At 45.6% G+C, this 26,766-nt stretch overlaps 1 protein-coding gene and 1 pseudogene across 2 annotated transcripts; both read right to left on the reverse strand.

Annotated features, from left to right (window-relative positions):
• Positions 1-270: 270 nt before the first annotated feature.
• Positions 271-9,013, reverse strand: LOC123402939 (disease resistance protein RGA5-like). Of its 2 annotated transcripts, none has more exons than XM_045096909.1 (3): positions 8,875-8,974; positions 7,614-8,443; positions 271-2,251 (listed from the first exon to the last, which is right to left on the reverse strand). In XM_045096909.1, the coding sequence occupies exons 2-3, from the start codon at positions 8,423-8,425 to the stop codon at positions 271-273; spliced, it is 2,793 nt and encodes a 930-aa protein (XP_044952844.1). In that variant the 5' UTR covers positions 8,426-8,443; positions 8,875-8,974. The 2 variants fall into 2 exon arrangements, with proteins under 2 accessions (XP_044952844.1, XP_044952845.1); XM_045096910.1 differs by lacking the exon at positions 271-2,251 and adding an exon at positions 2,464-3,629 and having other exon boundaries at positions 8,875-9,013.
• On the reverse strand, positions 8,717-15,050 carry LOC123405898 (annotated as a pseudogene).
• Between the last annotated feature and the right edge of the window lie 11,716 nt (positions 15,051-26,766).

Raw genomic sequence — 26,766 nt, forward strand, 5'->3', positions numbered from 1 at the left:
GATGGGAGTATACATGATATGTTTGACTAATTAATACGTACCAGCAGGGAGGCAAATCCATCCTCGCAGAGAATGATGAATCGTTCCATCTCGGAAATGCAGTGATGATGAACATTTGGAGTTGCAGCCTAATTGGAATTGTTCCCTGAGCTGAAAAAGACAGACGAACGATCATGTGAGGCAATGAGAGAGATACATACATCTTGTGGATTGAAGTACATGCTCTTTCATGGGAGAAAAAGTTTGTACCTCCATTCCGGCAACGTATTATCAGCGGAGGTATAGAGTAGGGCGGTTGGGATGTGCGTTGGCTGCTTCCCGAATGGCGACCTTTTCAGCCTCAACTCTGCTGCTATCATCCCCCCATACTCTACATCTGATTTTTACGAGGCTGGGGAGATTTTCGATTCCGAGATCAAAAGCACCGCCAGTACCAAGAGACTCAGTTTTTTCTGCATCAAATTTTATCAAGAGGTCATCTACCTTGGGCATGGCTCCAGCCGCAAACGTCAGATTCATCACAGCAAACGTGCTATCATAATTAAATATCCTCAAGCACGGGAATCCAACTTCACCACAGACTATGACCCTTGTAACTTTAGGCTCTTCCGTTGAAGGAGTATTTATAGTTTCACTTTCCTCAATATTCAGAGCCAGATAATGCAGAACAGGTAAGCCTCCAAGGATATAGAAATCTTTCTGCTCAGCTCGGACCAATTCAAGGCGTAACTTTTGGAGGTTAACAAGGGAGCCCACCCACTTTGGAACATGGGGAATAATTGAACGCCAGACCGCAAGCTTCCGGAGGCTAAGTGGCATAGGGCACAGAGATTCCCCTACTAATTCGGGGCCATCCCAAACAGTTAGAGAGAGAAGGTTTCCTAGGCTTTTAAGGGAAGCGACAATAATAGTTTTCTTGGACTCATTTTCAGCGTCCGCTCCGTCAGCAGAACTATAATCCTCAAAATCAAGGGCCAATGCCTTCAGACTCTGCAGCTGCTCAAGTTCTTGCAGGAAATTAAATGACTGGTTATAGACAGTGACAGCATTCAATTTCTCCAGTGCTTGCAGCTTGCAAATTCCACCAGGAAGTGTAGCATTGGTGTTGATTAATAGGTGCACCAATCTCTTGAGATTGACTATAGATGCTGGTAACTCACAAACAGAGGTGCCTATTAAATTCAGTACCTCTAAGCACCATAGGCGTCCCATTTGTTCTGGGAGCTTGCTTACTTTCTCCACTCCTTGGAGGCTCAGGTATCTCAGCTGAAACAATCTGCAAACATTTTCAAGATGATGGTTCTCCAGCTGTCTGCAACCGTCAAAGTCCAGAAAACGCAAATGCCTGAACTTATCCATAGAAGGGATTTTTACTGCTGTCCCGAACAGATCAAGTGATCGGACATGCGACAATACCAAGCCTCTTGGCACTATCAGTTCTTCTTGTTTGCCGGCTTGCAGGGAAAGCCGACGAACCTTGCTTTGTGTCCCAACCATCAAACTAGGAACACCTACCAAAGTAACAAAGTTTTCTTCGATGGATTTGGATATGATGAAATCAAGAATTGTGTCATGAAGTCGACAACTCATGACCCTATCAAATCTATCTGGCTCCCCAGGTTGGATCAAACTCTTATTGATGAGCTCATTAAAACACCTTTCTCCAAACTCATATGTTTTACTATATCCGGCTTCTGTATGAATTAATCTTTCAGCAATCCACCTATTTATCAAAACTTTCTTCTGAATAATAGAATCTTCAGGGAATATACTGAAACATAACAGACAAGATCTTAGATGAGCAGGCAATTCAAAGTAACTAAGTGACAGTATCTTCATCATTCCTTCAATGCTAGGATTTCTTTGAAGTGCTCGACCAATCGAATCTTTAACTTGTTTCCAAGAACCCTCTGCCTTTTCAATATTATCCAGCAAACCAGATATAGCAATTATTGCCAAAGGCAACCCAGCACATTTTTGCAAAATATGCTCAGAAACTTCTTTAAGGTATGATGGGCAATTTTCTTCGGAGTTGAATAATCTTGTGTAAAATAACTGCCTAGAGTGCACCATACCAAGAGGCCTTATGCAATACATCTCTCCACTAAATGGTCTTGAACGACAGGATTCAGCAACATCATTTATACGAGTAGTGGTGATTATGATACTGCCAGAACTTGTCACAGGAAATGCAAGCTTAAGAGCATGCCATGTATCGATGTCCCATATATCATCAAGAACAACAAAATAACTGCACAAGGATACATTGTTGATATCAGTGTGGTAATGATATAAACAGTGTCAAATAAGATAGACAAATACATAAAACAATAAACATGTTCCTGGTGGCAACATACCAACTATATATATATATATATATATATATATATATATAAAGGAGGTTAAACCCCCGGTCTCTGCATCAATCGATGCATACGGTCATCTTTATTATGATTCAACATAGATCTAACAAGAACATACATTAAACCATCTGAAGCCACCACTCACACCTACAAAACTCGATAATGTGGAGTGCTCTCACTCTCCATATATAAAATCGGAGCCGTCACCGATCCATCCACATAATGTATCGAAACCCACAACCGGTGCAGTAGACCTAAAGAGTACACCACATGCACACATTTTAGACCCCGCCATCATCATCGAACCGCTGACCCATCTTCAGGAGAGAGATCTGTATCATCCTTGTCAGTCCGTCCATCCGTCGAGGCCACCACGACGCCCAACGGCGCCACCGCCCCACGCTCGTCAGTCCAGACGCGAAGGTTCTGGAAGATCTGTCGTCCGTAGCACCTGCCGACCAGGCATGACATAGCGTAGCACCTGTCGGTCAGGCATGACTTGACATCTCCACCAAAAGCTCCGTGCAAGATGAAGCCGCTCCACCTCACTGGCAACTATGTCTTCCCGACTCATAGCCGAAACTAGATGACGGATCTCAAGATCTGACCATCCAGCCTCAGACCGACCACCTTCGACGGAGGAGATGACCACCACCACCGGCCGCACGCTTCAGCCAGAGAGGACCTTAGCAGGGAGGGCGGGCCGCCACCCCATCCCAACTCGCCGAACGAGCTGCCAGATTCGCAACCCGTCAGCCGAACCACCAGCCGGCACCACCACGGCACCAAGCAGGAGGAACGCAGCAAAGGCCCCTCCAGGATGTGCAGCAGGGAGCCGAGCCTCCCTCCATCCCAGCACCACTGTCCGCGCCGGCCGCAACGTTAGAGGGTCCAGATTCGGTCCCCACGGGCGCCACAACCATGACCGCTCGCCCTCAGCGGCGCTCCCACCGCCGCGACCAGATCATGCGCCACACGTCGGAGACCTCCTCCACTGCGAGCCAGGACGCCGCCCCAGAGCCAAGCGCCGGTCAGCCGCCGACCACACGCCGTATCCCCATCCCACGAACGAGCGGCAGCGAGAGAGCGCCCCGCCGCCGGCGGCTCCGTGCAGGCTATGCCTCTCGGAGGCCACCGGCGACGGCGAGGGAGAGAAGGAGGCGGAAGGGGAGAGGCTGTGGGGCTGGAGCCGCCGCCCGTGTCGCTCCGGGGATGGAGCGACGCGGGGGCAGATGCGATCTGATCTGACCATATGTATGTATACCCCTAATTAAATAAGAAAGTTGACACAAGTGTTAAACTTGCATATGTTGTTGACTCAATCTTGTGCCTATATTGGTATATGCTAATTAGTTTGACAGATTATGGAGAGTTGGGAGATACACACAGGTTAAACATGAGTCATTACCACGGAAAAGTGCAAAGTGTGACCAAACAAGAGGTTGACAAAAACAATATGTTGTTGATCAGGTGGTCATGAAAATAAATAAGGAGTCTAGCTAGGTGTGGATCCAAATATCCCGTGATTTAAAATCAAGAAAAAGTACATACTATTTTATGGAAAGGTTCATTTCTACTCAAGAACTATAGTTTTGTTCCTTATATTCCCACTAAAGATTTATCGGACCAATCAACTCCAAACTAATTTTTCTTCTGTTTGAGCGACTACATTGTGATGACGCACACAATCACACGAGGTCGGGACAGCGGCCGAGGCCTTCTGAAGATTGAGCGGAGCACTGAAGGAGAAGGGTGGAAGAGACAGATGGTAACGTGCATGGCGTGGCCCGTCCAAAACCGGGAATGAGATAACCCACTCCAAAAAATGGTTTGCGCTAAAAGACTTAGCAAAAGAAGTGAGCCGATAAGATGGTTTAAGGCAATTGCAATGAACATTGGAGGGAACCCTATGATGCTTCTGGGGTCCATCTCGTGGCTTCGGAGCCCCCCCCCCCCACACACCCAATCCAACCCATAAAAAGCTTCTCTGAGCCCCAGGGTAGACGAGAACAGGGAGCCCCCCTAGATCCATGCATGTTGGGCGTGTTGCACAATAAGCTAGCTCTGGTTTTCACGACAGCTTTTTTTCTTAGTTTCAATTTTTTTTTGAAAAGGAGGAACAAAGCCCCCGGCTTCTGCGTCAATCGATGCGTGCAGCTGTATTATTAATAAAATCCAAGAGTAGAGTCATAGGTTTGAAAAGAGCTCACAATCTGAGCATAAACACAAATCTAGAAGTAAATAAAGACTGCCACAGCCGACGAAACCAGCAATAGGCTACGATGACTATACACCTAGCCTATTAATAGCTCGCCATCCAAATCGGTCGAAGATAACCCGTGCGACCGTCTGCCACCGGTTGCAACCAATACTTCTTTCGTCAGGTTAGTTAGTTGTTTCCCACAAGACACGTTCAGTGGGATCCATGGAGAATTTATAGGAGCCGTGGACTGCGTGCTCGATCCTGGGAGGAGCACCGGGATTGCGGCATGAACTGTTTCGGTTAAGCAATAAAAGGGGAAGAAAATAAAAAACAACAAGTCTTACGCTTCGTAAAATTCCTCTCTCCTAAAAGCTGATTCATAGTGTTGAGAAGCGACAAGTGGCATCACAACCATGTGAAGGACACCTGCAGCCCCGGGTCTCGCAACGTGTGTTCCACGAGAAACCGAGCTAGGACCGGAGGCACGAGACAGCAGGCACGGGCGATACTTTTACCGTTGATTTCTCGACATAGGGTGGCTCGATGGAAGATGTTGCCATGGCAGCAAAGTCAGCACCAACGGCGCCATGCGAAACCGCTGCCCTGGAACCCATCTTCGTTGCGAGGGCAGCTGATTCGCCCGCGGGTGGTGCGCCACCTACTTCTGCAGTATGGCTGGACATACAATTCGCCACCCCGCCGCCCTACGACCGGGCCATGTTCGACGACGCTGACGACCCCGACGTCGTTCACCGCTACCGCCACATGGATTATGTGCTCGAGCACGACGCGGCTAACTCCAGCAGAACAGAGCAGCTGCTCCTGCTGCCTGAAAGAGAACTGGCGACCTTTGTAGAGGTCGGGCCCCATGCGGCATGGCGAGCGATGATGGAGGAAATGGCATGCACCAAGTCTAACTGGACTTGATCTGTCTTCAATCTGCCCAGATGTCATCGACCCATTGGACTGAAGTCGGTCTTCAAGGAAAAGTGGAACGACAACAGGCGAGGTGATCAAGCACAAGACTCACCTCCTGACGAAGGGCTTCGTGCAGCACGCCGACATCGACTTCGAACAAGTGTTCGCATCGGTGGCCCGCCTGGACTCCGTGCGTGTACTACTCGTTGTATCTACGTAGGAAGGCTCGGAGGTGCACCATCTTGATGTCAAGTCTGCCTTTCTCAACGACAAACTTGAGGAGGAGGCTTATGTGGTGCAGCCTCCAGGTTTCGAGCTTTCCAGCATGGAGAACAAAGTGCTCCGGCTGCACTAGGCGCTCTACTAACCGCGTCAAGCGTCGCGGGCGTGGTATGCGAAACTTGACAACAGCCTTAACGGGCTCGGTGTCAAGAAGTGCTCGTCTGAGCACGTTTTGTACAATACATACACCAGAGCGGACGATCGCCTTCTTGCCAGCGTGTATGTGGATGACCTAATCGTCACGGATACGTCTACGACATTTATCATAGAGTTCAAGCGGGAGATGATGTCACTCTTCAAGATGAGCGATCCGAGACTGCTGAGTTACTACCTCGGCATCGAGGTGGATCAGCGGCCGGGGAAGATCGTCATCGCATAGTCTTTCTATGTCGGCAAGCTCATGGAGAAAGTTGGCATGGACGACTGTAACCTCATGGCCATACCGATGCAACCACCCCTAAAGATCACCTAGAAGCGTGATGGCGAGCCTGTGGACACCACACACTTCAGAAGCGTGGAGGGGAGCCTCTGCTACTTGACCCACACACACCGAAAAATCACCTACGTCGTCGGATACGTCAGCCGATTCATGGAGGCGCCAACGAGTGAGCACTGGGTTGTCGTGAAACAGCTCTTGAGGTACATCGCAAGCATGCGTCAGCTCGGATGCTGCTACTCTCAAGAGGCGCATGGCACAAAGCTCGTCGGATACAGTGACTCAGACCTAGGCGGGGACATCGATGCATGATCGCAAGAGCACCAGCGACACCATCTTCTTCCTCGAAGGCAGCCATGTGTCATGGCAGTCTGCCAAGCAGAAGATTGTCATACTTTCTTCATGCGAAGCAGGGTACGTACGTCGCTGCAGCAGGAGCCGCGTGCCAGGGCATCCGCCTCTGGTGGCTAATGGATAACTGCTCGGCCATGTCGACGGCGCCACAACAGGGGCAAGAACATTGAGCTGCGGTACCACTTCAGTTGCAGCGTGTCAACGACGACAACATCGACGTATAGTACGTTCGAACTGGTGACTAGTTCGCTGACATCTTCACTGTTTGATGCTCTACCGTAGATCCTACTTCGCCCTCCCCGTTGACGGTGTCACCCCGCGTGCGACATCCCACTCCATCGCCACCTTCCACCTCTTCATTGTTGCATCCAAACGTATCCTTGTCCCCCTCCAAGCGGCGCTCGCCCCCACTCTTCTCCTCTACTGACATGCTCCTTCTCCGCCTCCTCGTGTTCCCGAATGTGCGACACACACGTGAAAGCTAGGCCCTTGCTCTGCCGGCGGGTGTTGGATGTGTTCTTAGCTCTCTGGTTCGTCCCTCCACCCATGACCGAGACGCCACCCAACACATCGACTCTGACACTCAACGCCCACTTGCATCGTGGACCCTGGGAGCGCTTGTAGAGGTAGAGCCCTCTCTTTGAATTAGACAATAGTGTGATGTAAGCGGATTATAAGCTCCCTATTATACTTGCTCTAAGGTCATGTCATATGCATGATGATGGAAGTAGCTATGTCTTAATGATCTTTTAATACTATAGGTAAACAGAAGGACATGAATCACGGACGAAGATCTTAAGATTTGTGGTTTTTAGTCCTCTCTCTATTTTTTCACTCGGCATCAACATGCACTTGACTACAAATATTTGACCATTAGTCCATTACTTTTTTGAGGTACTTAAACATTACTTTTTTACCAACTCAAAAAAAATGGACATAAAACTATAAGGAAATAAATTTTAATTATACAATAATGCAAGATGATTTCGATGTGAAATATCTAAATAAATTTATTAAGTATATACTTGGGGGTGAGAAGTCAAATTAGAAACTGTACCTTTTGTGTTCCAGGAAATCAGAGATCTGGATGATGAGCTGTTGTATACTCCCTGCTTCAGTGTTGGCATAAAGTTGGCCACTAACTGCACTAAGAATAGTTCGTAGGATATTCATGATGTCTGGATTCCTTGACACAGATAAGAAGGCCTGACATTCAAATTTTCCTTTGAGGTCTTGATACACTTGATTTGCAAGAGTTGTTTTGCCCAACCCACCGGCTCCCACAATAGAGATCAGTTTCACATGTTCTTGTGTTGACACACCTTCAGTCAACAGTTTAATTACCTCAGCCTTGGGTTCATCAATTCCGACAAGCTCGGAGGCTTGGTGAAAGATAGCAAGAGCTCTAGGGTCAACGGTTGCATTCTTGGCCTTGGAGAAGGCCTCACGGGACTTGTACCTTGCATTCCTCTCAGCCACCTCGATGATCTGCTTCTTCAGATCACCGATCTCGTTGCCGATCCGGCGGCGAGCCTTCATCTTCCCCAACGAGTTCTTCATCTTCTCCAAGAAGCCATCTGGCTTTGAATCTTCGCTGCCCACACTCTGCATGAAGTCATCGATGGAGTCCTCCATGTCATAGGAGAGCTCCCGCACCTCATTCATCCACACCTTATCCTGAACATCAGGATCCTCATCCTCTGACATCTTGAGAAGAAACGCTTCCATGGCAGTGAGTTCACGGGTAAGCGACCTGATGTCGCCACGCACGCCCTTGAACCGCTTGTACTCATCGCCTGCCAGAGCGCCGAGCTTCTCCAGGACTGGTTTCAAGGCTCCTGTCGCTGCACTCACCAGAGCCGCCTCCATGGTTGCGAGTGGTGCTACCTGAGACGTAGGCTTTGTCAGTTGGTTTTGGGTATATGAAGGCGAAAACAGAGTAGCTAGACCGAATGATGGTACTCTCTCTCGGCTTACAGCTTAGCAAAACAGAGTAACCACAAAAATATATCTTGTGTCAGCCGCTCTACATGCATAGCTAAAAACAAGTTTTTCCTTATCCGGAAATTGGTAAGTAAGCTAAGATGCTCGTTGCTAGCTACCAAGTTGGTCAACATTCCTTCTGGCGGGTAGATCTGGTAGCTAGACCTGCGTTTGAAGCTAGATCTGCTCGCCACAATCTGTCTTCACCCGAAAAGAGGAGAGGAGGTAAAGAATGGAACTACCTCTAAAATGAAGGCTTAATCATGGTGCCGCATCCTTGAAAAGAGGAGATGCCAACTGAAGCTAGCTAGCAAGATCTGGCTTGAAGAACTAACCTGGAGATGGAGATGCCGCCTTGTGATTTGTGAAGGTGGTGGGACGAGGACCTTCCAATTCCAATAACGGGAAGGATTCCGACAAGGTTGGCTCTGGTCTGCGCGTGAGCTCGACGTCGTCTGCTTCCTCTTTCGATGATTTGAGAGAGAAGGCTAGCTGCGCATCTTGGGCCAATTTAATACTGGGTCACTTGGACGCCAATAATTGAATAAATACTGTATACTCGTCTACTACAAGATGATGAGCCGGCATCTTGGCCCAGCTCGATTTAATTATGCGAGGGACATAATAATTGAATTACGACAGCTTTAAAGGTGACGGGACAGCACCGCTGCAGAAGAGGGAGGTGAACCAGGTGCATCGACCGACTTGGCAGAGCCTCGATTTTCACCCATCAGTGGAGTGTTTTACGTTACCGCGGCCGTTTGATAAGAAAGAAGAAAGTAAGGGGTTGTTTGGTTTTACACCCAGTAATGCCATACTTTGAGAAAGTAAGGGGCTGTTTAGTTTTACATCTACTAATGCCATACTTTGTCACATACTCCCTCCATCCCAAAATGAGGGAGTAAATATTGTCAAACCTGTCTGATGTTAGTTTTATAAAATGAGCGCTATAAGTTGGCAAGTCTAAGAAAATTTTGCCATACTATTTATGTGTATGTGATGTGGGACCCTAATATGGTTTGAATCTAAGTTAATCAAATTTGTCTAATCTTAGTTGTGATAACCTTTGATAAAATTAGTCCCAAACCAAACAACTTCTAAAACACGTAAAATAGGAGCGAGCACATGTGATTGTGATACAGGGCACGTTTGAATCCGTGCATATGGCCCAACCACGGCAGTGCGGGAAGGTTTTGGGTTGTTTGATTACCCTTCATACATTGTTTGGCATACATAACATAAACTTTAAAGCAATGTTTGGCCTATTGTAGAAAATTCCTAAAACGTTAAATTTATTTATTTTTGTCTTCTTCTTTTGTGCTTGAAAAATTTGTAGAAAATTTAAAAATATTTTTTGCTTCTTTTTGTTTTTCTCTTTCTAGCGTAATTTAGTTGTAGTATTAAAAGAAAACTCAAAAAGAATTCTCTTTTCTTCTTTGTTTGTTGGAAGCTTTCTCGTGTACGTAAATAGTTTTTCTCGTTTTAGTTTTTCCTTATTTAATTTGCTTTCTTCTAGAAAAACTAAAACTCCTAAAATATTTTAGTGTGTTTTTCTAAACTTCTTTTTCTTTTATTGGGTTCTACCCAAGGGGAAGATCTCGATAAAAATGTTGAGTGACTCTCATATACATTGCTGAGCCCATATTAATTAATCTTATCCTTTTAAATAACATATTGTAGATTTCAGCTTAGTCCACAACACTCTTGCACTACTATTAACTTGGTTTTGTTTTTGTAAATATATTTAGACCATTATCCATGATTTAGCATATTATGACAAAACATGTTTGCAATAACAATTAGAGATTATAGTTTTCATGCTGCTTAAGTAGCTAGCAGTGGATAATGATTTATCTTGGATGTCAACATGCATTAAAATGATTGTGATGTAGTATGATGATATGGTATCCTCCTCTGAATGTTCGAGTGGCTCGACTTGTCATATGTTCACGCATGTAGTTGAATCAAAACCAACATAACCTCCACGATATTTATGTTCGTGGTGTTTATATCCTACTCATGCTAGTATGCAACGATAATTAATCATAAGCATGTACATGACCGTCTTCGCTCTTTAGCTGGTCGCTTCTCAACCTATTTGTTCACCTTCGCATGTACTAAGCAGGGAATACTGCTTGTGCATCAAAACTCTTGAAACAAAGTTATTTCAGACGAGTCCAGTGTATCTACCTATATGCGGTATTACCATGTCGCTCCAAGTAAATTTGCATGTGTCACATCTAATATTTCAAATGGTCATCTGTTTTTGTGTGCCTGGGCAACTCATGGAGCGACAGGGGTGGTCAGTATCTTCCATGCTAAGCGGGTTATTCTCATGATGAGTGTTTATTCACTCGTCCTTGCACGAAAGGGGTAAAAAGGGACTCCCAATCCCGAAATCATAAATCGCAAATAATCTAACAAATCTTCCCCTGGATTGTTGTTGGTATGGACGACACTCGTTGAATCGGCTAGTCGTGGAGTGTGTTTGTTGGTGGAGGGGGAGTAAACATTTACTTTTACTGCTTTGGAACCACTGCTAATTTGTTTAGCATGAAAGATACCGATAACTCTTCGTCGTAACATTGGCAGGAAGAGTGTACCTTGCTTAAATAATTTTTCAGCTTTTTACACCAAACCACACTTTTTCTCTTCAATCATCCGCTTCCTGCAAATGATCCCGCTTCCTCATCCGAACCTATTTTTCCTGACATATGATCCTACATGGCGTACGGGATATTTCCCTGAGGCTATGCATTGGCCATGCCCTAAGCTCCCTAGTTTTAAAGGACTCACAATCAATTTAGGTCTTCAATTAAAATTAGGTCACCCAATTTTGATCATGTTAATGATTTTTCAAGGAGCTCCCTTATTAAAGTATTTTAGTTCATTATGGCACTCAATTTTAAGGCCACGCAATTAATAAGGTCTTCAGTTTGGAATTAGGCCGATTTTGACTCGGTCAACAGTTTCACAATCAGCTCTCTATTAAAATCTTTCTAATTTTAAAGGCCTCACAATCAATTGAGTTCTTCAATTGAAACCGTGTCACCCAATTTTGATCGGGTCAACAATTTCTCAAGGAGCTCCCTTATGAAATTATTTTAATTCACATTACTCCCAAATTGCAGTTTGCTACTTAAATTTTAAGGCCACACAATCAATCAGGTCTTCTATTTTGAACTAGGCCAACCAATTATGATTCGATCAATAATTTCACAAGGATCTCCCTATTAAAATCTTTTAATTCACTATGCTCCCTAATTGCATTATGCACCGTAATAGTAGGTGAGACTGTTAATTGTGGTCCTTAATTTGGAATTGGGTCACCCGATGTTGCTCGGGTCAACAATTTCTCAAGGAACTTTCTTATTAAATTATTTTAATTCTGTATGCTTTCTAATTTTAGAGTTCTTTCATTCAATTGAGGTCTTAATTTTGAACTTGATTCAGGACTTTGACCGGGTCAACGATTTTTGAAATAAATCATCAACAACCGACCTATAAAAATGTATCAATCTTGCGCACCGTCTCACCACCAAGTAAGAAAAGTGCCAACATGTGATAACACTATAACATCAATATAGTGCATGCAACTATTTATGCAGAGAATTTCCACTCATAAGTATGAGTTGATTAGCAGATAACACTTAATTACACTAGCCTAGACCCACCATGACACCGCGTTATAAAGAAAAATAAAACACACCCCACCATCTCCCCCACTCGCCAAACGAAATACTCCCTCAGTTCCAAAATATAAGGTGTATTATTATTTTAAAAGTCAAATATATTTAAAATTAACCAAGTTCAAAGACAAAAATATCGACATTCACTATACGAAATAGCTAAATTTGAAAATTCATTTCATGACTAATCCAATGATGTCAAGTTGAAATTATGCATATTGATATATTTATCAGAAATTTAGTCAACCTTAATACATTTCGAAAAACTAATACAATTTATATTTTTTCGAACAGAGGATGCTAAAAAATATATAAGAATCCAACAACACCAACGACGCGGTAAAACACGGCCAACCTTGTGGTAGTGACCATAGGCCAGGTGCATCGACCGACTTGGCAAAGCCTCAGTTTTCACCCCTTGTGGAGCCGATCTGTGGAGTGTTTTAGGTTACCCTCGTCCCTGTGGCCGTGGACCTGGACTTGTGGTAAGAAAGAAGAAAGTAAAGTGAGAACGGTAACGTAAAACAGGAACGAGCACATGTGATACAATGAGTAAAACTGTGGTTATTTCGTTTGCTCCCGTCTTTTCCCTTGCTTCCCCGTTGCTTCTTGTGTAGTTAAGCAAGGGGCGTCTCGCAGACACGAGTGCGAATGTTAAATTGCTGGAGGTATTACTAAAGCTAACTAGATGATGCCCCGGCGCGCTGCAGAAAATTTGTTAAAAGAGTCATAAAAGTTGTTAAAAAACATCTATAACTTATGCAAAGCGAATGTAAGCTTATAAATAAAAATGAAATATAAAAAGTATAAAGAAGAAAAAATAAAGTAAAAAGAATGTTATTTTTAATAAAAATGTAAATGTAAACTACATGTGTATCGTACATACGACTAATACATATAGTGTTAATACAAAATTTAATGCAAAAAGTAATTTAAGAGTAACATGCATGAACTAAATATGTGGTGCTTGTATGCATAGAGTAATAAAAGAATAATGTAATTTATGACTTACATGCATGACTTACTTACTCCTATGTCACATACTTGCATGTCTAGAAAAAATAATTAATGAATTGTAGCTATTTAAAAATAAAAGATTAAAGGAACCGTCGAAGCAAAGATAACATGGTATGGGTCTGTCTTTCGCGCGGTTAATGAAGTATCGATCTGTCTATACCTTAGATATTACTCCCTCTGTATCTAAATCATTCTTTTCAACTATAATTATCTCTACTACTATAGTAGACGATTTTTCGAATATTTGAATCTACCTCTATCCACACTCTGCCTGTAGAACAAGTACATTTGTAGCCGTCAAATCCATTGAATCGAACGGCTCATATCACATGGATCCACCACCTGCAGTGCTCCCGCCAACCTAGCTAGGAAGCAGTCGCTCCTTCTAGAAACTCCACAACCCATGGTCGCCTCCAGCAATTTGATTGGAGCAAATAGATCGTTGAGCCCCATCGCCATGGAGCCTTGGAGGCGTGGAGCATGGCACCCGCCGACGTCTAATGTGTGCAGTCGTGGCTGCCGGATGCGAGCGCGGCCGCGCCTGACGAGGAAGACTAGCTAGACGAAGCGAGCATGAGAGTGTCACATGGCTAGGTCGTGCAATGTGCCGACGCCAGGCAATTCTTGAATCTGGATTCAGTGGCTCGGGCCATCGGGGGCAGCCGGGCAGGGACCACATCCGATGAACGGTCGTGGCCACGGCTGGCGCTCTGCTTGGCGGCTACGTAGTGCGGCCTGGTGTTAACGTTTTTTTTAAAGAGATTAATACACTAGCAGTCATTAAAGTTAAGGTCGAAGCACAATATGATCATTCAACTTCAGAATATGCTTAATACTGTCATTGAATACGAGTTGTGGTGATTATACGGTCACTCCTTGCTGTATAGCTGTTGAGTTGACCAGTCAAACATCGTTGGCAATTTTTTTTTAAAACCCCTCAAATTATTCCCGACTGCAGCTACATGTGTTTTCAATTGCTTTCTGTGTAACTCCCTTGGCTCTCTCTTTCGCACGCACGCTGTCACAAACTCAATGTCACGACGCACCGCATCCATCCTCCCGACACAGCGGCTGCCTCAGGCGCCGCGCCGTGTCAGCCCTCTTGCCCGGTGTAACCCGTGCAAGCCTCCACCCCCACCACGTGCCCCGCCTCCTCCCTACGTGTCACCGCTTCTTCCTCCTATATATCGCACCCGTGGCCTCGATCTCCTCTCCAACTCAATTCACTCCACTCCACTCTACCGGTGGCCGGCGCAGCGAAGCGAGGAGGAAAGGAAGGGCAGTACGGCGGGCACCACGACGCAGGGCAGCAGCAGCAAGGGCGCGGCCTGAAGGGCATGCTTCAGGAGAAGGGCCCGTCGCCGTCACCTCCACAGTCCCCTTCGCCGGTGCCGGCGACCCCGTCGAGGGCGTCCAGCTCGTCGGTGTCCAGGTCCCTTAAGTTGATCCAGCTCCAGCGGAACGGAGGTCGCGCATCGGACCTCTCCGTGGCGCCGCTCCTCCGCGACAGCTCCGATTCCGAGGCGTCCCTCTCCCTCGCCTCCTCCCGCTTCTCCATGTCATCGTCCTCCTCCTCCTCTGCCCACAACCACGACGACTTCCCCCGCCACTCCCTCGACTCCTTCGGCCTCACCCCGCAGCCATGAATCCGGCTCGTCTGTTCCCAACCCCAGTGGACCCCGGTGTGCTCCTTCGCCGCGCGCACGAGCTCAAGGAGGATGGAAAACCGCCTGTTCTAGTCGCGCGACTACGCCGGCGCGCTGCGGCAGTACGAGCTCGCCCTCCGCCTTGCCCCGCGTGGCCATCCCTCGCGCTCCAGGCCGTGCCCGCGCGCTTGAGGCACTCGGCCGCCACGAGGCTAGGTGGGGCTGCGTGCGGACGGTGCTCCAGGCATTGGCGCGGTGCGGTTGGCGGCAGCGGAGCGCACGAGGCAGCGAGGTCGCTGGAGGGTGCGGCGGCGAGGTCGCCAGGCGGAGTAGAGGGACCACGAGGCGGCGAGGTCGCCAGGCGCACGAGGCAGCGAGGCAGTGGCAGCGCGGGGTGGCCAGGAGTCCGAGTGGCCGGCGACGGACAGAACAATTTGAGGGGCTTTTTGAAAATTTCCAACGATGTTTGACCGGTCAACTCAACAGAATACGGAGCTATACGACGAGGAGTGACCGTATAAGCACCACAACTCGTATTCAATGACTGTATTGAGCGTATTCTGAAGTCGAGTGACCGTATTGTGCTTCGGCCTTAACTTTAATGATTGTTAGTGTATTTATCTCTTTTTGAAAGGTGTTAGCATTTCTGAACTGGATACAGTGGTGGGTCGAGTTTTTTTTTGGAAAAGGAGGTTCAAACCCCGACCTATGCATCAATCGATGCATGCGGTCATTTTATTAATAATTCAACATAGGTCTAACAAAAACATACATCAAACCATCCGAAGCCACCACTCACACCTACAAAACTCGATAATGTGGTGTGCTCTCACTCCCCATATCTAAAACCGGTGTCGTCACCGATACATCCATATAACGTATCGAAACCCACAGCCGGTGCAGCAGACCTAAAGCCTACACAACATGCACACGTTTTAGATGTCGTCATCATCATCAGGCCGCTAACCCATCTTCAGGAGAGAGATTTGTATCATCCTTGCCAGTCCGTCCATCTGTCGACGCCACCACGGCTCGTCAGTCCAGACGCGAAGATTCTAGAAGATCTGTCGTGCGTAGCACCTGCCGACCAGGCATGACACATCGTCGCACCTGTCGCCCAGGCATGACTTGACATCTCCACCGAAAGCTCCGTGCAAGATGATCGACGCCGCCACGACGCCAAACAGCGCCACCGCCCTGCGCTCATTCGTCCAGACACGAAGATTCTAGAAGAACTGTCATGCGTAGCACCTACCAACCAGGCATGACTCAGCATAGCACCTGTCGGGCAGGCATGCCTTGATAGTTCCACCAAATCTTTGAGCCAGACGAAGTCGCTCCATCTCCTGCCTCTTTCATCCAGCGCTACTCCACAAACGATGCTCCCAAGAGAGAAATGACACCGCAGTACCGCCAACGTCCGATCTGGAAAGTCAAATCTTAGGGTTTCCCCCGAAGCAGTGCCCACCACCAGCAACTGTCTAGGACCCACATAGTGCCCACCACCACTCAGCCCTCAAGGCTCGCCTTCAGGAAGGTCACGACGTCAAGGACGCCACCGCCGCCCACCGGAGTTAGGGTTTCACCAGAGAGGCAGTGAAGTAGGAAGTGGAGGAGCAGACTTAGACCGACGTCTCCAGGAAGAAAAACGGCGCCCTTGAGCATCATCGTCGGCGTAGCCGGCCAGGGCCGACCAATGGGTTTCCCCTTATCTGAATCTCCTCCACCAGCTTCATCTGCGGCCACGCCAGCAACACCAGGAAACCGCAGGAGAGAAGCACACCGCGGGTATCTGGATCAATGAAGATCCAATCTGAACAGTGACGAGTACCACCACCCTGCGCTCGTCGACGGCGTCCGGGCGCCGGATCCAGAAGTATCTGACCCGAACTCGACGACGCACGCGACCACCATCTCTTGCCCCTCTCGCAGCCGCCACACCCGCGCCGCAAGAACGAACCCCAGTAGTCGACGCGCTCCGTACGTCGTCACTAGGATCCACATGCAGCGCCGCCGCACCGCGCGCTAGTCCGGCACCTCCTCACAAACGGCCGTCCCGTGCCAGCCATGTCGCGTGAAGGGGAGAGGATCCCCGCCGTCGCCCCTCCCGTCCAGGCTTCGCCCGGCGGCGAGGATGAAGGAGGAGTGAGGGAGGACCAACGGCGGCGGCTAGGGTTACCCCCTGGCCGCCCACGGGGGTGACGGGAGGGAGTTAGGGGGGGGGCGACGGGAGGCGGCGGCTAGGGTTACGGAAGGAGGCGGCGGCTCAGTGGATGGAGGCGGCGGCTAGGGTTACGGGCCCAGTGTCACCCAAAAAATCCTATCTGAGTTTTTTCATGAGCTTTTACTATAAAAAGCATATTGGCTGTGAATATTGCTACCATGCCTGATTGAAGTGAACATCCACTTTGTGAAAATATGTGCTGCAATTTTATAAAATAGGCACTAACCAAATTTTCTAGACACATTTTGGCAATCTGAGAAATGAAAAATTATTAGGACATTGTAACTCGGCAGGAGGTTGCAAAGCTAGAACAATTCATGTAAATAGTGCCCAGTTTTGTACTGCATTTTATTTTTCATGTGTAAACATTAATTAAAAATGCAAACATGCAAAGCTAGTTAAATTAATAATTAAGAAGTACGCGTATGCCCTATGCACTTGGACGAAGATAGTACTAATTTAGGTATAGATGGAGTAATAAATGTAGAAACATTTCTTATCCCAACGATTTGGTCAGTTTCGTCCGTCACAAGAATTTCATATGTCACATTTTTTCCAACTGTAACTAGGGATATTATTCAATGATCAAAATGTCGGATATACGGATAATGGCCCTGTTTGGATATTCTAACTCGATTAAAGGTTATAGTTAGATTCTAACTGTAGACTAATCCTGAACTAACTCTAATCAAAGAGATGTTTGGATGAAAGGGTTAGATTGTCAATAAATATAATTTTTTCAATCATCTGACTCATTTATCTAGGATTTTGTGTGGTGAAGAAAGAGAAAAAAAATTTTTAGGCCTCATCTAACTACATTGCGTATTGACGCTCGCGCATCACGTTAGTTCGTTATTTTTTTCTTCAACATCTTCTGTGATGGTTTCAAAGAAAGACGACAGAAATTAGTGTTAAGCTTAAAAATATTCTGCTATCTTTTCAACGATTTTTTACTTTACTTTTGGTCTTCTTTTCATTTAAGAGAGAAGGTGGGCTGTTGGAATGCATCTTGAGCCAATTTGAAGACCAATAATAAATCTCGCGACAAGAGCTTTAAAGCCTGAGGATAGGGACGCAACAGCAATGCCGCAGACCGAAGACTCTCCACTCGTCTCGTCTCGTCTGGCAGGAGAGAGAGACAGAAGAGGGAGGCGTAACCACGGCTTGGATGGACCAGGTGCAGGTGGTCTGCACCCATGCCGGATGGAGCAGAGCAGCAGCGGCCGTGGGGCCAACTTAGCAGAGCCTCTGTTTTCACCCCGTGTGGAGCTAATCACAGGGCCGGCTTTGGCCCAGTGCAAGAGGTGCGACGGCTCGGGGCCCGGCCTGAATAGGGACCCATAGTATATATGTTGTATATACATATTACGGGGTAGAGGTAAAAAAAATCCAAGAATAATTCACATCCAGCCCGGCCCAGCAAGCAGCCACACACGAGACCACCAGGCTTGTCAGCCACGCCCATATACCGCACGGTAGGTCAGTTCCGTTTCGTTTCTTAAATCCTCTTCTGATTCTTCTCGATCAAATCAAAAATCACGAAGCGGCGAACACGCACAAGGAAACAAGGAGCACGGACAGGTAACGCACGACGGCACCGACGCATAGCACTGAATCAGGATCTGAGTTTGGGGATCACGGATAGACGGCGCATGGCGGCACCGACGCACCGTACGGCGGCACCGAACGAGGAGCCGAGTTTGGGGATCATATCGACAAGATCATCATTCAAAAGGTAATTGTCAGATCAACCTATTCCTAATTTATGCATCAGCTGGAAGCAGTTTTTCAAAACTGAAGCTAGTGAAAAATTATTCGAGGTCAACAGTGTCTCAAGAAAAACAAAATGGTTTGTATATGTGCTGCATTGAGAATAATATGCTGGATAATATTGATCTTGATACTCTCATTAATGATTTTGCACCAAAAAATGCACATAAGTCTTGTTTCTCATGATTACTGAAGGTTAGCATGCTATTTTTATATGTTTTAATAAAAAAGGATTAGTTTTATGAACTTGTAGCAATTGTATATGTTCATGTATCGAATATGATTCTTCTCTCTGTGGGCCCATTGATGAAGTCCGCACCGGGCCTTTGAAATCACAGAGCCGGCCCTGGCTAATCACTGTAGTTTATTTACTTTTACCTCCGTGGACGGGGACCTGGACGCGTGGTAAGGGCATTTCCATGCTAACTCGTAAGTTTCTTTCCACCTTCGGAGCTGTTCGCGGATGCGGATTGGAAAAACCGTCATCCAATGTTATCTTTTATATATTTGTATGTAAATTTGAATTTAAATTTAAATTAACGCGTCGGATTACAGCGGCATCGAATCGCGTGTCCGACTACAACCAAAAAAGACAAGTATGTTTAGTTTTTACGTGCCTGAATCCAAACAAAGTCGGTCCGGTAATTCGTGCATTTCTGTCTCGTCGGGCCAGCAATCCAAGCTGCCTATTCCCCTATCAAGGTGGTGTAGTCACTGTCGCGTTGGCACATTCTGCATCTGAGTCTGCCTTCGCCGCGTCCTCGTCGTCCGCCGTCCGCTGCCGCCAATTGATCTTTCAGACAAATTGCACAATGATTCTTGCGTCACCATTCAAAGAGTCCACATTCAAGGTCAACATCTTGGCCTCCTCCGCATTGGCGGCTATCTTCGTCTTCTATTCCTCGAGGGCGACCTTTCTCTCTTCGATCATGGTGCTACTATCTTCGAGCCTCAGCTTCTTGTCTATCGCCTCCATCAACAGTTTCAACCTCTTTGTGATGAGGACATCGATACCATTGTTACAACTGTTATACCTACTCGACCAATTACTAGAGCTCGCGCACGCCAATTGATGTACCAGGTACTTTCATTTCTTGGAAGTCTTTCTAATGTTCATGAACATATGATGCTGCCTAAATTAGATACTTTTGTTTTGCTTATGAATGAAGGACCTAGCATGGACAAGGAGGATGACCATTGGACCGGGATCAAGCATGGAGGAAAAGGTGCGCCCGCGGGAAAGAACAAAGGAGCTTTCAGTGGTGATTTTTGGACTCTGAAGCCACCATAAGGAAATCATGAAGCCTTGGACGAAATATACAAGATGTCACTTCATAAATTTCGTCCATGGGCTATTATAGGTGTTGCGTCACTTTATTTTTGGGCCAGGCCCATGTAATTTCGAAATACTACCATGTAGGCTGTTTTTAGAGTCCATATGTGTGGGGAAACCGAGTTTAGGCTAGTTTTCGGACCCCCTCCTCCAAGACTTACAAGGATATCAAATCATGCATATAAGAAATCAACAAAGACTCAAATATATATCATAGATAATCTGATCACAAGTCCACAATTCATCGGATCTCGACAAACACACCGCCAAAGAAGATTACATCAGATAGATCTCCATGAAGATCATGGAGAACTTTGTATTGAAGATCCAAGAGAGAGAAGAAACCATCTAGCTACTAACTACGGACCAGTAGGTCTGAAGTGAACTACTCACGAGTCGTTGGAGGGGCGATGATGATGATGAAGAAGCCCTCCACCTCCAAAGTCCCCTCCGGCAGGGTGCCGGGAAGGGTCTCCAGATGAGATCTCGCGGAAACGGAAGCTTGTGGCGGCGAAAAAGTATTTTCGAGGCTCCCCTTATTTTTTGCGGAATATTTGGGAATATATAGGCGCAAGACCTAGGTCAGGGGGCGGCCAGGGAGGCCACAAGCCTGCCCACAGCCTCTCCCCCCTGGTGGCGGAGTGGGGGCTTGTGGGCTCCCTGGAGCCCACCTGGCTTGGTCCAAAAGCCCCCTGATCTTCGTCCGTTCGGAAAAAAATCATTTCGGGGTTTTTCTTCCGTTTGGACTCCGTTCCAAAATCAGATCTGAAAAGAGTCAAAAACACGGAAAAAACAGGAACTGGCACTTGGCACTGAATTAATAAGTTAGTCCCAAAAAAGATATAAGAGGTACATAAAACAACCAAAGAAAATAAGATAACAGCGTGAAACCATCAAAAATTATAGATACGTTTGAGACGTATCACGCGACCAGACCGACAACCAGCGCCACCACCATGAGTTGCCCCACCGCAAAGATCAGGAGCGGAGCCAGCTAGAGCCAACGCCCCAGCTCGGGCCACCACGTACTCACCAGGGCCACAACAACCGTGGAGCATGCACGGGAGCCCGCCGTCGCCGTCCCGCCCTGTCACGAGCGCGCCGCCACCCGCTGAGAAGACCGCCCACGCCGTTCCGTTCGGTAGTGGGGAGAAGAAGTCCCGTCACTGCCGATGCCAGCTGGGCTTTGCCCGGCGGCGGCGAGGAGGATAGGAGGAAGGTGGGTGCGGGGGTGGCGGCGCTAGGATTCCCCCTCGGTCTCCACGGGAGCGACGCGAGGGGGGTAGATATGCACCACTGGAAACAAGACAACACAAGGTGACAGTGCAAGATGCTTGTTTGCAGGCTAAAGGTACAGGTGGTCGCCCTTCTAGACAACATAATGTTTGATTGTTACTAATGTCAAAATCCAACTTACTGTTTTTTATTACAGTGTGATCAGCCACTATCAGACTTGGGTGGTATACTCTGGCTGCCAAACTGTGCTCTACCAACCTACCGGTGAAAAGGCGAGGCTCACCAAGGATGCTTTATTATGAAATAAACGAAGCCCTTCTTAATTAGTGTGCATATTAGACTGACCAAAAGAGGTATCCATGAACACTAACGATCTGTTCTTACATTCTAATTTCAGTTGCTTCGGATTTTTATCTTCTAGCACCATAATTTGTTGGGACCTATGAGTCTTGATTTTAATTATTGCAGGGTAATCAGTTTTATGTCACCTTTATCTTCTCTGAAGTCAGGAGCAAGCAAATTATGGTTCGTACACAATGATTTGACATCCAAGATGTATGTACTAGAGTTTTAAAAGGTCAATAATACCCAATGCATTGCCTTCCATGAAACTACTTGGTCTGTTCTCATGGATGATCTACTAACTCATTTTCATTTGGTGCCTAGGCACTTTTTTCTTCGGCATCAGGTTTTATAATATTTAGTACTATTAGTGCAGCTTAATATGCAAAGCCCGAGCTTTGTTCAAGTTGCCAAGCAAATGTCTGCTAATTCTCACAAGAAACTTATGTTCCCCTTGTTTTCAAATACATGTACAAAATAGAGTTTTCACTTCGAAAACATCAAAACCTTTTATAGCTGCAAGTAAATATTTTCTTCAGACGTACAGTAATGCTTCATTTTTAATTTATAAGAGAAATAACAGAACCTTTATCGTATAGCTTTACTTTAAGCAGAAAATACTGCTTGAATTAATCCATTGAAACCGAATGAAAATTAGGCTACAACTACTTGTTATCGAATCAATAAACAAGATCAACTAGGTAGATTTGGATAGCTAGGTTTCAGAGATTGAATCAATCACTTTTGTGTAGTGTTCTTTTAGTATAAGGGTGCAGAGTATTCTTTTGCCCGGTGCAACGCACGGGCATTTGTACTAGTCTAATATAACATATCATATGTAGTTCTGATCTTTAGTCTCATATTCGAATTCAAGACTACCAAATATCATTAAAATGATATATTGCAACAAATTCCCATGTGTCCCTGCCGCAACATGCGAGATATTATATAGTTTAGGAGATACTAATTCTCACTTAAGACTAAGTGTTGTCGAAAGAAGCTAGTCTTAAATTTTGTTCCCTTTTTCAAAACATATTTGACTATTTTCTACATTGATTAAAATATCATATCTTATATTTCATAAATGAAGATTATAATTATGAGGAACTTCTTTGTAAGCTTGACGTGTGTTGTCATCAGAAACTAGTCCTAAATATTTGTTCCCTTTATCAAAAATACATTTGACTATGTTTAACGATGAAGAGAAGATCGTATCGTATACTTCATAAATAATGACATGCACGTGTGTACGCGTGTGTGCGCATCATGTGTTTTTGGCATAAAGGGGCATGGTCCATAACCTAGAATTTTTTGTCTCCGGGTAATTGGGGAAACGCTGGAGGCTCCAAAGGTATATCACCCAACTCTAGGAGGTAGCTCTATCCGAAAGGAAAATGACCAAAACAGTCCAAGGAGCTCTTCTTCAGTTTTGTCGTGTACAATCTCCGGGCGTGATAGCTTTTTCATGTGCCGCTTCTTCAACAAGCATGGCGAATTTTGGCCACCGAGGTGCCCTTGGCTGGGACAGGACGTGTTACCATAGCAATGGTGATGGTGGAAAGGTTGAATGATGGTGAGGCCGCCCTCAATGGTTTGGTGCTGAATGTATACGCTCTCACAGTGAGAGGTAATACGTCAAGGCACCAGTTGTGCGTGTCCAAGTTGCAAGCGGCACTGAAATTTTGGTGATTGGTTGAAGTGTTCCCATCATCATAGAGGTCATGTGGTTGTTTATTAATATGGAGCATTAGCCTAGGCTAGCTTGCATAGTTTGAGACTTTGAGTCTGTTACAATCTTTATCAACAAACCTTTGGCCTTCTTGGAATGCAATTTGGTCTCATCTCTAACCAGTAACCAATCGTGTACATCTACAAGTAAAAGAATTCCGAGATTGTTAAAATAACCTCTCTTGGTCACAACTTGGATAATTTGAGATTGCTCTTGAACTCTTTTTAGATTCTTATGGTAAGGCTATTGTAAAGCCATTTGCAACATGACGTTAGAAGGAATGAACCAAATGTCAAGAAGGTTCTTAGCAACCCTTTCTCTCACTAAGTAATAGTCAATGCTAATATACTTGGTGCGAGAATGAAACACAAGATTTGCAACATGACACCAAATTATGAGTCACCCACAAGCCCTTTAAGGGCCTCTTTGATTCAAAGAATTTTGATACGATTTGTGGGTGATTTGAACCCTTAGGAGTTTACTCTACATTGCTCATTCAATTCATTGGAATCGTATAGGAAATTTTCCCAAGGAATCCACATTTGTAGGAATTCTGAGATAATGAAGTTTGATTGGTTCGACCTGGTGATGTGCTACAACACAGAAGGCAGGAACATGGTGCATCAAATGCTTTGATCTCATGATGATCATCGATGTATCTTTGCCGGCACCTTAATTTACTATTGATTCCTTCCATCCTTGGGCGGTCTTTCTTTGAGTGTGCACATGCGAAGTAGACATGCCTGGCTGGCTGTTGTAGCTGCACTATCAAGCTGGGAATAAATGTGTATTTTTCGGATAATAGAAGGTTCAAATACTTTTCTCGACAAAAATAATATATTAATATCACGGAGATAGAAGGTTTAAAATATGTCTAGTCCCTGTCAGTAGTTTATTTTGTCATTGTGTAAAAGTGTTAATATGTTATCGTGTTCATGTGTTGATGCATGGTTGAATTATGCCATGTCACCCTTGTGTAAATGTACACGATGGAACAAGTGTGAACCTGCTGCAGCTTGCTGTATGTCAGTTCACTGTGTAGATGGCAGCTAACATTCGGTGAATTTGTATGCTCATTTCAGCGCAAAAAGAAAGCATCGGTTGCCTAAAACCTGTGTGTACTCCTTGTGGAAAATATGAGATGGCTGAATATTATGTTTTGTAGTCGTATTGATCGGGTATATATAGAATACATGAAGGGTATAGACTTGGAGTATAAGACAAGTTATATATGGTTTAAACCTATTCGATATCTACTCTTTGTTTATATCTTTAAACTCATATTATATTCTAACATCTCTCCTCAGTTGTAGCGGCAGTGAATCGGGCGATTATGACTGAATTTGAAGTCTTGTGCGGACGCGGCTGTCCTGCCTCCATGCTCACCTGAGCACGCGTGAACAATAAAATCGAAAAAAATTGAAAAACATTTCAAAAAAATCTGATTTTTTTTGTCAGAAACTTTGATATTTTTCCTACATGCGTGCAAAGTTTCATCACTAGATGACATTCTTAGAAAATGTGGCAGAAAAAACAAAAACAATGTTCCAAAAGGTCAGTTTTTTGCAGCGTTTTGGAGCATCGATTTTGTTTTTTTTGCTGCGTTTTCCACGAAAGTCATATGGTGATGAAAATTTGCGTGCATGTGAGAAAAACGTTAATGTTTGTCACAAAAAATTCAGATTTTTTTGAAATGCTTTAATATTATTTTTGATTTTACTGTTCACGCGTGCTTAGGTGAGCACGCGGGCAGAAGAGGACTTTCGGTCTTGTGCTTTCGTCGTTCTCTTCGTTGTGCGGCTTGTGCCATCATCAACTGTGTCTCTAATGGGGCGACACATAGGACGGTGACTGCGTCCCCTTCTGGTGCCTTCCTGCCTTCTCCTCTATTCCCTCCCGCAATCATAGCGGGAGTGGCGAGGACGCTAGTTACGACGCAAGCGCTGTTGACTGGAGTTGTTGCCGATGAGTGGTTGTAGACATATCCATTAATGTCAATGTTGAGGTAGCCAATCATGATGATGTAGTCGTGGTCGATGGTGTGCTCCTGGCCATGCATGCAGTTCCTGGATCGCTTGCTGCATGTGCTCCGTCTCGTGGCTAAAAGGATGGATCTGTTGGCGGAACTAGAGAATTTCGAAAATTGAAAAATTATGAAATTCGATGCAATATCTAAACTATGGAACCAATCTGATCTTTGATTTATTGGGTGCCACGCCCCTGGGAGAGGAGATTAATATGAAAAATACAGGATGGCTGAATATTATGTTTTGTTGTTGTATTGATCTGATCCTCATATGGGATATAAATATATATATAGAATACATGGGGGCGCTAAAGACTTGAAGTACATGACAAGTTATACATGGTTTAAACCTATTTGATATCTATTCCTTATCTCTATCTTTAAACTCATATTATATTCTAACACTCCTCTGTTGATGCTGAACCGCTGCTCTGTTTTCTCCCCTGACCGAGCAGTTCGTTCGTGCGTGTACGTGTCTTTTGTGTGGCCGCCGGCGAGGAAACTATTCATCAGGACAACGGCAGCAGTGTCCCACTATTACATAAAGATCCATCCCACATGCTTGAAAATGAAGATGTGCACGGTATTGTTGATGAGCAATTGAGGATGGTATATCACGCACAGTTTGCGCTTTTCTTGCGCCCTGTATTTTTTCCCTCTTGTTTCGCACTGGTCCAATGGAGTTAGCTAGGTTTTTTTTTCTAGTGCAGCACTCCTCCTCTTCCGTGATTTGATGTTGTAAGCTGAATAAGAGGCGAAAGAATAGACAGAAAAGCTGTGTAAGTTTGGCAGCGCAAAAACAACCTCTCTGAACTTTGTCTTCCACCTGACGTGTGTATGTGTGTTGAGCGACAGAAAAAGACAACGATGCCACCGTGTCCTTTGAATTGATTTCAGATATCCATTAATTAGTCTCAGTTCGATGGACTAATTAGTCTCGGGTGGGCGTCCGAGATATCGATGGCACGGCTTGTATCCATTAATTAGTCTCAGTTCGTGTATCATGTCAGATGTGTCGTGTTTAGTTAGTCTGAACAATGGAGTCCATATGTCAACCCTCTCATCATCCCATGTTTGCTCTTTTCTGCTATTGTTTTTGACAAACACAGCAGGTGCTCTGTTTTGTCCTTAATAAGGGACGAGTCACAAACAAAATAGGGTAATCCGGACTAAAGCTGTTAAATGGGGCAATTAGCGTGAAAATGTCTAAACAGG

Source organism: Hordeum vulgare, chromosome 6H, assembly GCF_904849725.1.
Source record: "Hordeum vulgare subsp. vulgare chromosome 6H, MorexV3_pseudomolecules_assembly, whole genome shotgun sequence".
Classification (NCBI taxonomy): Eukaryota; Viridiplantae; Streptophyta; class Magnoliopsida; order Poales; family Poaceae; genus Hordeum; species Hordeum vulgare.